At 47.7% G+C, this 13,122-nt stretch overlaps 2 protein-coding genes across 7 annotated transcripts in view; one reads left to right on the plus strand and one right to left on the minus strand.

Annotated features, from left to right (window-relative positions):
- Nucleotides 1-13,122, minus strand: part of LOC144297725 (uncharacterized) — a 13,345-nt gene continuing 223 nt past the window's right edge. The window contains exons 2-7 of the mRNA XM_077871905.1: nt 12,828-12,904; nt 12,092-12,531; nt 10,675-10,752; nt 9,353-9,524; nt 2,399-7,858; nt 1-2,284 (exon numbers count right to left, since the gene is read on the minus strand). Of these exons, the coding sequence (XP_077728031.1) occupies nt 7,810-7,858; nt 9,353-9,524; nt 10,675-10,752; nt 12,092-12,531; nt 12,828-12,904 (816 nt within the window). The 3' untranslated portion in view covers nt 1-2,284; nt 2,399-7,809. The remainder of the gene's footprint in view (nt 2,285-2,398; nt 7,859-9,352; nt 9,525-10,674; nt 10,753-12,091; nt 12,532-12,827; nt 12,905-13,122) is intronic.
- Nucleotides 11,892-13,122, plus strand: part of MCRS1 (microspherule protein 1) — a 9,414-nt gene continuing 8,183 nt past the window's right edge. Inside the window, exon 1 of one of the 6 annotated variants that reach the window (XM_077870171.1) lies at nt 11,892-12,361. The gene's annotated coding sequence lies outside the window, so the exon portion shown is untranslated. The other 5 variants (XM_077870166.1, XM_077870167.1, XM_077870170.1 and 2 more) reach the window with 5 other exon arrangements.

The raw sequence follows: 13,122 nt of genomic DNA on the forward strand, positions 1-13,122 counted from the left end.
TTTTGTAAATGTAATGAGAATATTTTAATATTAAATTTGACAGTATAATGAAACAATGTTTTGTAAACAATTGCATATTAAGATTTTTACATTTTTGTATTTTGATGCCAATGACATTTTATTTTATTTTTTTTTAAAGATTTTATTCATGACAGACACAGAGAGAGAGAGAGAGTGAGAGAGAGAGAGAGAGAGAGAGAGAGGCCGAGATGCCAGCAGAGAGAGAAGCAGGCTCCATGCAGGGAGCCTGACATGGGACTCAATCCCGTCTCTAGGATCACATCCTGGGCTGAAGGTGGCGCTAAACCGCTGAGCCACCCAGGTTGCCCCGCCGATGACATTTTAAAGGTTTTGTACATTTTTGTAGGCTCTTGGCACTGTGCTAGAGGTGCCTAGTGGCTCCACCTGCTCTGGTGATGGAGGACTTTGACTTTCTGGACATACTCTAGCAAGGTCTCTGGCAAACAAGCAGAGTGTCTGACAGATTCTTGTTGACAGTTTCATCTCCTGGAAGGCAAAGAAGTCCTAGATTGTCCAACCTGTGAAGCCTAGAGGTTTAGACACCAAGGAGATATATCTCTATCCATGTCTCTCTAGTATGTTATGTGATATATATGATATTTATCTAGTTATGAGGTTTTTTATATTATACATGAGCCTCATTTTTTTTTTCAGAGCAAAGTTGATGTACTTGGCCAAATAAGATATCACCTCCACCCCAAAAAAGCCTCCAGGAAGCCCATGACATGGGAAGGAATACTTCTTGGTGTATTTTTTTGAGCCAGATTTGGGAGTCGGCCATAACTCTGTTTGCATGGCCCATGGCCTTGGAGGCCTCCAAGATGATGAACCAACAGTAATGTGAAGAAGGGAAGAAACATGAGGAAAGGGTCTACTTGAAGCCCTAAGCATGACCTGCAAGGAGGCATTGGTAAAATGGAAAGGACAAAAACCCTTTGAAGACAACCCGGCCAAAGAGCCAGGGAGAGGAAAGCCATGCCAGGTCTTGTTTTCCATGTACTGGGAAGGCCAACTGGAAAGTCAGAAAAAGGATGAGCATGGCTCCATGATTGGAGGAGTTATCTTCCAAAATAAATTTTTTTAACTAAAATAAATTTCAAAAGAGCATGGCTAACATATAGCTGTCAATCGGAGACTTTGAAATAGCTATGTTTGCTACAAATAGTCTAGTGGAAAAGGTCAACAACATGCATAACAAATGGGGAATTTGGGCAAAGAATAGAAAATTATAAAAGAGAAATGGAAAAATGGAAATGCTGGAAGTGAAAACGTTAATATCAGAGATGAATTCCTTCCACAGGTTTATCAAACTGGACAAAAGCAGACAGGAAAAATAATCTGTGAACCTGGAACTATATCAACAAAAATGAACCAAATTGTATCACAAAAAGTAAAAGCAGACAGAGCAGACAGTTGAGCAAACCCAAAACTAAGTACCAAGACATATGGGACAATGACAAATGGTCTAACACATATGTAATGCAAGTCTCAGAAGAAGAGGGGAGACAGAATGGGGCAGAAGAAATATTTGAAGAGATGATCACTCAGAATCTCCCAAATAACAAAAGACAACAAGCCACAGATCCAAGAAGCTCAGAGATCCCCAAACAGGATAAATAGGAAGAAAAACGTAGCTAGGCACATCATAGTCAAACTGTTGAAACCAGAGAACATCTTGACAGGAGCCAGAAAGACGCAGCGCCTGGGTAGCTCAATCAGGTAAGCATCTGACTCCTGATTTCGGCTCAGGTCATGGTCTCAGGGAGGTGAGAGCCAGTCCCTTGTCCAGCTCCATGCTCAGTGGGGAGTCTGCTTGGATTCTCTCCCTCTGCCCCCCCACCACTTGTGTACTCTCTCTCTCCAAGAAGAAAGACAGAAAGAAAGAAAGAAAAAGAGAAAGAGGGGATCCCTGGTGACTCAGCGGTTGAGCGCCTGCCTTTGGCCCAGGATGTGATCCTGGAGTCCCAGGACCGAGTCCTACGTCGGGCTCCTTGCATGGAGCCTGCTTCTCCCTCTGCCTGTGTCTCTGCCTCTCTCTCCCTGTCTCTCATGAATAAATAAATAAAATCTTTTTTAAAAGAAAAGAAAGGCCAGAAAGAAAGACAAATTACATAGGAAAACAAGAAACAGTCGTATTAGAAACTCAGCCAGATGGTTCCTGAGGCCCGGCTGTACCCTTGCCTGAGAGGTCCACGGGATAACCAGGAGCGTTCCAGGACGTTTCCTCATTTGGAGACCAACAGCTTGGGCAGTTTTCTGTTACCTGCAAAACACAATGGGCTGCGGGTGAGCAGCACCCTACAGCCCGGCTCTCTTCACAGCCTGCAGCCCCGCTCCCCACGCCACGCCACACCCAGGCCCCCCTCCTCACACACACCCCGCCTTGAGCTGGCTGTGGCTCCCTCAGCGACTGTTTACCGGCTGTGACCTGGAAGGAGGCAGAGTCCGTAGAGGCTAAACATACTAATCCACGGGCCTCAGCGCCCGTCAAGGTGGGCCCCGGGATCAGACTGTGGCTCCGAATCCTTTCCCCAAACACGACCCGCCTCCAACAACCAAAGCCCGAGTCCAGTTGGGACACCACCTGTCAGAGCTCTGCTGAGTGGATGGTCTTTGCCATTGGTGGCAACGTTTATGAGAGGCAGACAGTTGCCAAGGATTCAGAGTTGCCATGGGATCAGGAAGATTCAGGTGTCGGCCCCCAACCCCTGTTCAGAGTATCCCTGTGTTGGCTTCTGCGGTCTCGCCTTCCAGAAGAGAGTTCCTTTACTAGAGGAGCCACAAGGAGGCGGCAAAGAGCTTGTTTCAGGGCCTCAGCTGGCCTGGAGTCCCAGGGGCTGGATTTAAAATCTGAGAACTTGAGCACTGGGTGTTATTCTATATGTTGGTAAATTGCACACCGATAAAAAATAAATCTATAAAAATCAATCAATCAATCAAATCTGAGAACTGCCGGCAAAAGGGACACAAGTGAAGCTGGTGGGCTTGGCCTGAGGAGGTACTCGGCTGAGTGTGGAGAGCGAAGTCTGGCAAAGGTAGAGCAAAGAGACAAGGATTCCCGACTCACCTCAGACATCTGGATCCTGCGGACAGTTCTGGTAGCCAGAGGCCTCTCCCTCAGGTGGGGCCCCCTGCGCCTCCCTTGCCCACCCGGGCCGGGTCCTCAGCTCTGCAGTTCAGGGAGCTCTCCTTGCAAATGACTTTTCAGGCAACTGTGTTTAGGAATACCAGGAAGCCCTTCCTGGACACTTCCTCAAACCTGCGTCACGTCAGGTGACGCATTCATTCATTCATTCATTCATCCAACACTTAACACTTAGCACGGCTCTAGGCATGACGGATACAGTTTTGAAGAAAATCAATTTTTTTTTAAGTGTCTTCATGGAGTTTATATTCCATTGCGGGGAAACAGGCAAGAAATTAAAAATACAATACATCAAAAAAAAAAATACACCACATGTTAGGCGGTAAAAGATGTGGTGGAGAAACACAAATTTCAAGAGGGTAAGGTACCAGAACAAAGGGGTTCCCATTGAAAATAGGTCACATCAGGCCTCACTGAGGTGACGTTTGAGTAGTCTTGAGGAGGTGAGATGTGCCGTGGGGCGAGAAGAGCACGCCAGGCAGGGGAGCAGCGGAGGTGGGAGCATGCCCGGCCAACTCAGGGGGCAGCAGGCCTCCAGTGGGGCTTGGGCCGGGGGAGTGAGTGGGGGAACAGAAGGAAGGATGAGGGAGAGGGGACCAGGGGACAGCTCAGTGCCTTGCAGGCCATGGTAAGGACTTCTTTTTCACTCTGAACGAGCAGGAGCCACGTTTATTTTGAATGGAATGGGAACCACTGCAGAATTTTGAGCAAATGAGTGGCATGATCTGAGCCACACTTCAAGAGCATCGCTCTGGTACACCTGAAACTAATGTAACCTTGTGGGTCAACTATAATTAAAAAACAAACTGGGGGGATCCCTGGGTGGTGCAGCGGTTTGGCGCCTGCCTTTGGCCCAGGGCGCGATCCTGGAGACCTGGGATCAAATCCCACGTCGGGCTTCCAGTGCATGGAGCCTGCTTCTCCCTCTGCCTGTGTCTCTGCCTCTCTCTCTCTCTCTCTCTCTCTCTCTGTGACTATCATAAATAAAAAAAAATTAAAAACAAACAAACAAACTGGGGAATGGGGGTGGGGGAAAGCATCTCTCTGGCTGCAGTGATGAAAACAGTGATGAAGGCTGGGAGGGGGACACAGAGAGACCAGTCAGAAGCCATTCCCATTCCCATCCCATTCAGGAAGGCTTAGTAAGGGAGCTCAAATGCCCTCCCCTCCTCCTAATCCTCCCTAAAATCCCTTTTATTCAAGCATCACCCAGCCTTGGTCAACCTTGCCTTTGTTCTGGGATTAGTGACAGGCCTGTCCTCAGCCCCACCAGACCTTAGGCTCTTGAAGAGCAGATGCCCAGTTGCTTCACAGCTGTAGCTTCTCCCAGCACAGAGGGCTGTGCACATAGAAACCAAGTCAGACTCTCCCCAAGGAATGAGTGATCCCATCCGTCCTTAGTTGACCTGCCTACTCTTAGCTCAGAGGCTGCTTCTGGGCTGTGCTTCTGCCTGGAGAGCCACATCTTTGTGTTAAACGTCTTACCACTAGAACAGCCCTAATTTGGTCTGCTGGCCGACTTCACAGTCCCTCAGTAGTGCCACATTTACAAAACACACTTGTCACTGCCCTGCAAACACAGGCTCTCAGAACTGGCAGGAAGCACATACAAAAAAACCAAAAAACAGTTTGCCAAAGCCATTGGCCCCTCTGGAGGCTTCTGAGAGTAAATTAAATGAGTATTTATTGAGTCAAACATTTATTGAGCACCTACTGCGGAGCGGTGCTCTAACTAGGCACTGAGGGTATAAAAGTGAATAAAGGAAGATCCCAAGGATCTTACTGTGGATGTAAGGTACAGACCATATGCAAAGCACTGGAGTGCTACAATAAATAGAATTAGGTCCTTGGGGGCACCTGGGTGGCTCAGTGGTTGAGTGTCTGCCTTTGGCTCAGGACATGATCCTGGGGTCCTAGGGTGGAGCCAGGCTGATGATTTTCAAAGCAAGTAGTGGTGGTTCCAGGTCTGTGCTTTAGAGAGGCAGCTGTGGCAATGTGAAGGCATTACACAATGGATGCACGGAAACCCAATAAGGAGAGCAGCAACAAAGGTTTGAACCCAAGTAGTGTAAGAACCAGCCTTGATTGGATTTACTCATTCATGCCCTTAATTGTTCACAGAGCTATGTATTATGTGCAAGATATCTATCCTTGGACTCTTTGAAAATAGGGATGGAACAGACAGGGAGGAAACAAAGAAAAAAACTCAGTTTATGTCAAGGGTATCATTATCAAGTAAGAGACACCACTGAAATGCCACCACATTCTTCCCTTGACTTCGGCCGTGTGATATTTGGTTTCCCTCCTATGTCCCTATACTCCTGTAGCTCCTCTAGCAGCTCATTGTCTTCGGCCAGCGTACTCTTTGGGTTGCTTCAATACCTGGCCTCTCTCCTTTCCTCATGCCATAAGATGTCCCCAAATGACTTCATCCTCTATGGCCTCCTCTATGATCATGACTCCCAAATTTATCTGTAATTCCAGTCTCTCTCGTGAGTCATAGAGCTGTATATCCAAACACTCAATTGAATGTGTCAACAGGTTGGTTGCCCACTGGGACCTCTAGCTCAATTCATCCAAATAAAACTCATCTTTCCTTCTCACTCAAACCAACTTCTTCACTTGCACTCCCTATCTCATTGTATAACCATCACTCTCCATCTATCACCAAATCTAAAGACCGGGGTATCACCAGTGTCTTGTCTCCTGCACCTCTACACACAGTCTATTCCCAAGCCCTAACCAGTCTACATTCTATAGGACTTGTCTTTGGTGACCACCTAATTTAGGCCACTGAACTCCCTGTCCATAGTTTTACTCTTGCAATCCATGTTCCATGCTAGGCCAGAGAGATCTTTCTCAAATCCAGATCTTATATGTCTGGATAAAAATTCTTTAATAGCTCTTCATGAGTTTAATCATGGCCCACAAAGCTTTTTCTGACAGCTCTTCAGCTTGGCTGTATGATATTCCATTGTATGGATGGGCCAGAATTTATTTAACAAGCCTCCTAGTGATAGATGTTTGAGTTATGTGTAAACCTCTGCTACTCTAAACAATGTTATAGTTGATAACTTTGTACATTATCTTGTATGGGTGCAGGTATATTGGATCAGAAATTATGTGCATTTTAAATTTTGACAAATATCAACAATTTACACTTCTGCCAGTAACAAATAGGAGGGCCTATTTCCCCGCAACCATGCCAAGGGAATATTATCAGATGTCTGGATTTTTTGCCAATCTGTAGCTTAAAAATTATATCTAAATGTAGTTTCAATTTTCTTGTGAGGTTGACTATTTTTTCATGTCTAAGAGCCATTTATCTTTCCTTTGATGTTAACCATCCCATTCTCTTATTGGATTTTTGTTCTTTGTCATATTGATTTGAGGGGATTTTGTATATATTAAGCAAATTAGTCCCTTTGTCTATGATAGGAGTTGCAGATATTTCCCCCTGCATGCCATTTGTCTTGGTTTATGGTTGGTTTTTTTTTGCTCTGCAGACATTATAGATTTTCATGTTGACAGAATTGGTCTTTCTTTTTTATGCTTTGGGAAATTCTGTGCTATTCTGACAAATGCTTTCTCTGCTATGGCATTATACATCTTTGGTTGTATCCTTTTACATTTATTTAAACACAATTGATTCATATGGATTTATTTTAGTGTAAAAACCAAGGCAGAGAAACGACGTTTTTTTTCAGGCAGTCACACGATTGTTTCGATACCACTTATTGTATAATCCATTTTTCCCTGCTGATAGACAATTCCATCTTTATCATACACTTACATTTTAAATGTCTCGAGTCTATTTCTGGATTCTCTATTTGGTTCTCTGGATCGAATTGCCTGTGTATGTACGTGTTCCCTGGATTTTACTATTTTAATTATTGTAGCTTTTATATCTGGTAGAACTATTTCTCTCACCAACCTCTTTCAGAATGTTCATGGCTACTCTGATGCAGAAATTTCCATATGAGCTTTGTATTCAGATTATGTAGTCTGTTGGTATTTTTATTAGTTTGTGTTAAATTTATAGATTAATTTATGGAGAACTGACATCTTTATGACAGTGAGTCTTTCTAACCCAAAATAGAATATGCCTTTCCATTTATTCAAGCCTCTTTTTTGTGTTCTTTGCTAGCATTTTAGTATTGGGCACCTAAATTTATTAAGATTACTCTTGGTTAGTTAACTTTGCTGTAGCTATTGTAAATGATATATTTTATTCCCCTATATTTTCTAATTGGCTGTTGTTCACTGGCTTTTTACATATTAACTTGTACCTACTTTGCTAAAATGTCTTATTTCTATCAGTTTTGCAGTTGATGTCCTTGGATTTTCTAGGTAGGCTATTATTTCATGAATAAAGATAATTTTACCTCTTTTCCAGTTTTTTTTTTTTTTTACCTCATTCCTTTCTCTTCTGTAATTAAGTAGGCTAGTACTTCCAAAATAATATTAAATAAAAATAGTCACAGGGGCCATCCTTGTGGAATATTAACTTTAATGGGAAAAACTTAGGTTTTCTCATTAAGCATGACTCTGGCTTTTGGACTGTGATGCATACACCTTGTCATGTTCATGAAGCCACATGTTTCATAGTTTGTCTGTCCTTCTCTGCCCTAGGGACCGCTGTTTCAGGAGGCTCCAGTATGAGGCTCTTCCTTGGCAGATGGTTTCTCTTCCCTTGGAGAAAAAAACATGGGTACAGATACCAAGTATATGTTGACTTAAAATGCATTGTGAATCCAAAGGTAACTTTGTACTGGTTAACAGCTTTATGAAATTTGACTTTCTGAACTGGCATAGTTGAGCCAATAGTGGATAGAGCCTCTGTCCTCTGAGTGCCCAGAAGGTAGTAGCTTTAGGTGAGAGGGAAACTGGACCTTCTCTAGAGGACACGAATGGGGACAGGCTGTGCTATCACGGTTTAGGTCCTACACTCTGCTGACCTGGCAGGTGACACTATGACCCAAGCCCTAAGAACTGTACCAACAGCTAACATTTCGGAATACTTGTTATATACTATCTGCTTGTTTACGTGATTTACTCCTCAGAACCATCCTATGAAGTAAGACTATTATTTCCCCCCAGATGATGAAACTGAGGCAAGATGTAGCTTGCTGAAGGTCACAAGCTGAGGTTTAAAATCAGGCAGTTTGACTCCAGAGCCTTTGTTCTTAACCACCATACTCTAATCCCCAGCAGGAGCAGCCTGGGACTCTGAGTGGCTGAACAAAAATCCAGGAGAAATCAGGTGCAGTCTCCATTGTAAACCAGGGGAAGAGGCCAGACTGTGAAAGACTACTCCGGAGCCAGAGATGGTTAACTGGGGGGCTGGACAACTGGTGCTATTGCTAGCTCTTCTTTTTATTCACACTCTCCTTTCTTTGTGTTCCTTTGCTGGCTCCTCCTCAAACCCAATCTTAAACATTGGAGTGCCCCAGGCACTGGCCTTGGATCTTATTACTGTTTAGTAAACCCTCACTTGTGAGACCCTTCAGATGTGTATTAGTGGGCCATTTGCTTGGAGGATGATTGCTAACTTATATCTTGGGGGTTAGAGATAAAGAAGTTTCCAAAGTAATTTCTGTATGTTTAAAGTAGAATCACAGGATCCTGAGGGGCCAGGATAATGTTCAGCTAACACTGCCTTTTGCCCTTAGCAAACTATTAACTTCGAGGCAGCTGAATTCCTTTTTTTTTTTTTTTAATGTTTTATTTATTTATGATAGTCACACAGAGAGAGAGAGAGAGAGGCAGAGACACAGGCAGAGGGAGAAGCAGGCTCCATGCACTGGGAGCCCGACGTGGGATTCGATCCTGGGTCTCCAGGATCGCGCCCTGGGCCAAAGGCAGGCACCAAACCGCTGCGCCACCCAAGAGGAAAGTCACTCTGCCTATTTTAAGGACTTGTCAAATGGGCTATAAGTAGCAAAGAAATTTACAAAAAATTTTTTTTGTTTTACCTTTGTTTCCCATATCAAGAAGAAAAACAAAGCAGGGAAGGGGCAAAGAGTATAAGGATGGGGACTGAAATTTTAGAGGGCAAGTGAGAGGAGCAGGAGATGAAGTCAGAATAACAAGGCTAGGCCAGGAGTTTTGCCCAAAGAAGATGGAGGATTTTGAACAGATGCCTGACATGAGTGGATTTCCACTGTAACAGGGAAACCCTATTACCTGAACAGCTGTGAAGAAACTGGAGGAGGCTGAATGTGGGGACACCATGTCCAGCAATGGTTCAGGTGAGAGATAATGGATCCGGGGTGAGACCGGGAAACTGAAGGGAGTCCCTGAAAAACTACTTTTTCCACTGTATTTCCTCCTTCTATTCTTGCTAGGACTGGCACCCCTGCATTACACATGCATATAGAACAGATAATCAATGTCCTCCTTGTAGAAGCCACTTCTGGGCAAGAGGCTTGAGCAACCCAATGTAAAAACAGCCCACAACATCCCCCTGGCTGACCAGAGGTGATCCACCTCATGATAGCCACAGGCCCTAACTAACCAATGGGCTACTTACAACCAGGCACAGTTACCAAAAAGGGGGAAATCCCATACGTCCCCATACCTCCTCACCTTCCCCCTTTAAATACAACCTTCCCCACACACACTGCCTAGTGGCAGAAAATTTCTCCTTTACTGTCCTGCCCACGGCTCCCTTGCTTGCAGCATATTCAATCAACTTTTATCTCTTTTGTTTTGCCTTGGGTGGATCCCTTTCTCCGCCTGCACCACATCTCTGGCTTCCACCCGACTGGTCACCCCACATTTGGGAGGGTCCCCGACTGATCGGAGAGACACCACACTCCTTGTAAAGGTCAAGAGTTTAATGATTTCTTTGGAGTCTTCCAGCACAATAGATAACATCTAAGGAGAGACTGGATGGGATGTCACGAACACTTTCCAAGACCACTGACTCACTAAGACCCCTAGCTCCAGGGTGTAAATAACTTATGAAAGATACCTAAACACTTGCCTTTGTTCCTGGATGCAGGAATACCAGACCACCATCCACAATAAAAACCCCTAGGCCCTAAGCAAAGAGGAGATTCACTCTTTCCTTCCTGAGTCTCCTGGCTGCTATGTCCGTATCTACACACAATACATCGTTAATAAACTGCTCTCACTTCCTCTCAGCTACATTAGATTTCTATCCTCCGCAAAGCCAAGCATCTTCTTGGCTGGTCCCTTGGGGTCTCCTCCGGGTCTTCAGGCCCAGCCAGCCTGCATGAAGGGGATGTGGGTCAGGAGAAAAGTGGACAAGCCAACGAGGTAGGGCCAGATTCTGGATATATTCTAATGGGGGCTCCAGTATGCACCCAGTGTCTCGGGCCAAAGAGCTAGGTCTTATCCTTGATTCTTCCCCTTCCCTCATATCCCATATCCCATATCCAAGCCATTAGCAAGTTCTTGTGCTTCTAGCTCCAAAGTCCCTGATTCAGTTCATCTCCACTTACCCCCACAACCCAGCTACACCACCTGGACTTATCTCTCACCTGGACTGCTGCAAGGAAGTTTCTTAGTCTCTGCTTCCTCTTTTACAATCCTTCTCCACAAACAGCCAGAGAGATCGTCTTAAAAATCAAATCATATCGCAGCAAGGATGCCTTCATTCGTAATCCTTTAAGAGCTTCCCAAAGCATTAAGAAGAAAGGCCCAAACCCACAGCATGAACTGTAATGGCTAATGCGATCTGCCCCTGCTGACCTCTGTTCTCGTATCCTTCCCTCTTTTTCTTAATTGTCCTTCTCCAGCCATACTGGGCTCCTTCCTGATCCTATTCACCAAATTCATTTCCGCTTTGCAGCTATGCTGTCCCCTCTTACTAGATCCTTACACATCCAGCTCTTTACATGACTGACCTGTCAACTGTTGATTCTCGGCTCAACTGCCCTCTCCTTAGAGCCCCCCCCCCCCCATAACTCTCATCTAGTATAGATACCATACAATATCTCATCTAGTCCACACACTTATCAGAAAACTTGTCTTTCAGGGGAGACAAAATAGGTTATTACTCATTAAGGTCCCAGGCCATAGATGAGGTGTGTGTGGGGGTCATTAAGTAAGATCCCAGGCCATAGACGAGGGGTGTGTGTGGGTCATTAAGTAAGATCCCAGGCCATAGATGAGGGGTGTGTGTGGGTCATTAAGTAAGGTCCCAGGCCAGTAAAGGGGGGGGGAGGGGGAGAGGACTTTTGATGCAGAGGGTCATCACACACTGTCAGGACCAGAAGGACCAGCCTCCCATCTGACACTTGCATCCGCTGGCAATGTCCAGGCGACCTGTGGTTGACCCTTCCCTGGAAAGGACGGTCCTAACGGCCCTAACTGCTGGACAGCTTGGGAACTGGGATTTTCCTCATGCTGAGCTGCCACAGGATTCTTGGCAGCTGCTACACTTTTGTGGCCTCCCGAGGAAACGTAAAACAAACAGAAACCCTCCTTTTAGAGGTCTGTTTGGCTTCTCACCCCCAGACTTTCCCTGTAGGCTTGCTCTCCCGTCCCAAGCTTCTGTCCAGGGCATGCTCCTCTGCACGTCTCTCTCACCCACCGGGGTCCGCCCCGGCCTCCAGCAGCCCTGGTGGGATCTGGCGGACGCGGGGCGCCGCGCCCTCCTCCGGGCCCCCGCCGCCCTCCATCCGGGTCTTGGAATCAACCTCCCGGCCCTCGGCGCCCCACGTCGTCTCCCGCGCTGTGCCTAGCACGGGGCCCGACACCGCGCAGCTTCCCTAAAGCCGCCGGCGGAATCAAACAACGCACAATCGCCCCGGAACGACCAAGGACTCCTACGCCCCGTGGGAATTCAGACCCCGAAGTCGAGGCCTAGGCCCACCCCCACCCCGAGCCCGCCCTCGGCCTGGCCCGCTCCAGGTCTCGCCGTTCCCTTTGGCCGCTCTCCCCAGACGACTTCACCTCTCTGGGGCCTCCCGGCCCCGACGTCTCCCCCTGCGTTGTCCCAACTGGGAAAAACCTTTACTTTCGGCTCTTGGCAAAACCGGTCCTCCGGTCCCGTCCCCCCGGTAGCCACGCCCCCCTCGTCACGTCCCCGGGCCGAACCGGAAGGGGTCGCGCCGCCCCTAGCTCGCAGACCCGGAAGTAGATGTGCCTCGCGGAAGCCGGGTTTGGCCCTGCGGCTGCTGCCGTCGCCGCGGAGAAATTGTTGGAGCTGGCAGCCTAGGAATGGTGAGACTTCGCGCTTCGCTTCTGAGGGTTCGGGGCAGAGTTTGGGGCGAAGTGGGGTTTTCCAGGGTGCCGCGGGGGAAGACCCCCCCACACACGCACACAGTGTTTGGGGCCCCGCCCCGGTAGCGCCCCGAAAATCTGCGCATGCGTGGGCCGGCCCGGCCCAGAATCTGGTCCGAGATGTTACGCATGCGCAAAGGTGGAAAGCCGAAGGTGGGGTGAGACTTGGCCTAGGAGTCGCTCTCTGTCCCTCGCCACCCGCCCCGTGGGGGCTTCAACCGAGAGCATCGGGGTGTGCCCGGTGTTTTGCTTTTTGAGTTGCAGGGCTGACGTCCCCACTCTCGCCCCGAGCTCCAGAAACAGACCTGCACTAATGCCCCGCCTTGGGTGTGCACCTGGGGGAGAGCGAGGGCGGGGGGAGGACGGGGCGCAGAGCTAGCCTCAGCGCGCGGAGCGAGGCCCTCACCTGCTCCCCAGGTGTGCGGACACGCAGCCGTATCCCACGGAGCGGCGCGACTGGAGCGCTGGGGCAGGGCCGGAAGGCTGTGCGGAGTGCCGCCCTGGCCTCAAGGGGCGGGGCCCGCGAGCTCGCCCCGGGGAGTGCCCGGCGCCCCAGTCCTCCCGCGGTTAGGATAGGAGCAGGCGCCCCAGGGCAGGTGATGCTCCGTCCCCCAACCGCGTTTTTTTTTTTTTTTTTTTTTCAGCTTCCACGCGGTACCACCTACTAAATCTTGAGCCAAAGCTGCAAAATGGGGGCGGGG

Source organism: Canis aureus, chromosome 25, assembly GCF_053574225.1.
Source record: "Canis aureus isolate CA01 chromosome 25, VMU_Caureus_v.1.0, whole genome shotgun sequence".
Taxonomy (NCBI): domain Eukaryota; kingdom Metazoa; phylum Chordata; class Mammalia; order Carnivora; family Canidae; genus Canis; species Canis aureus.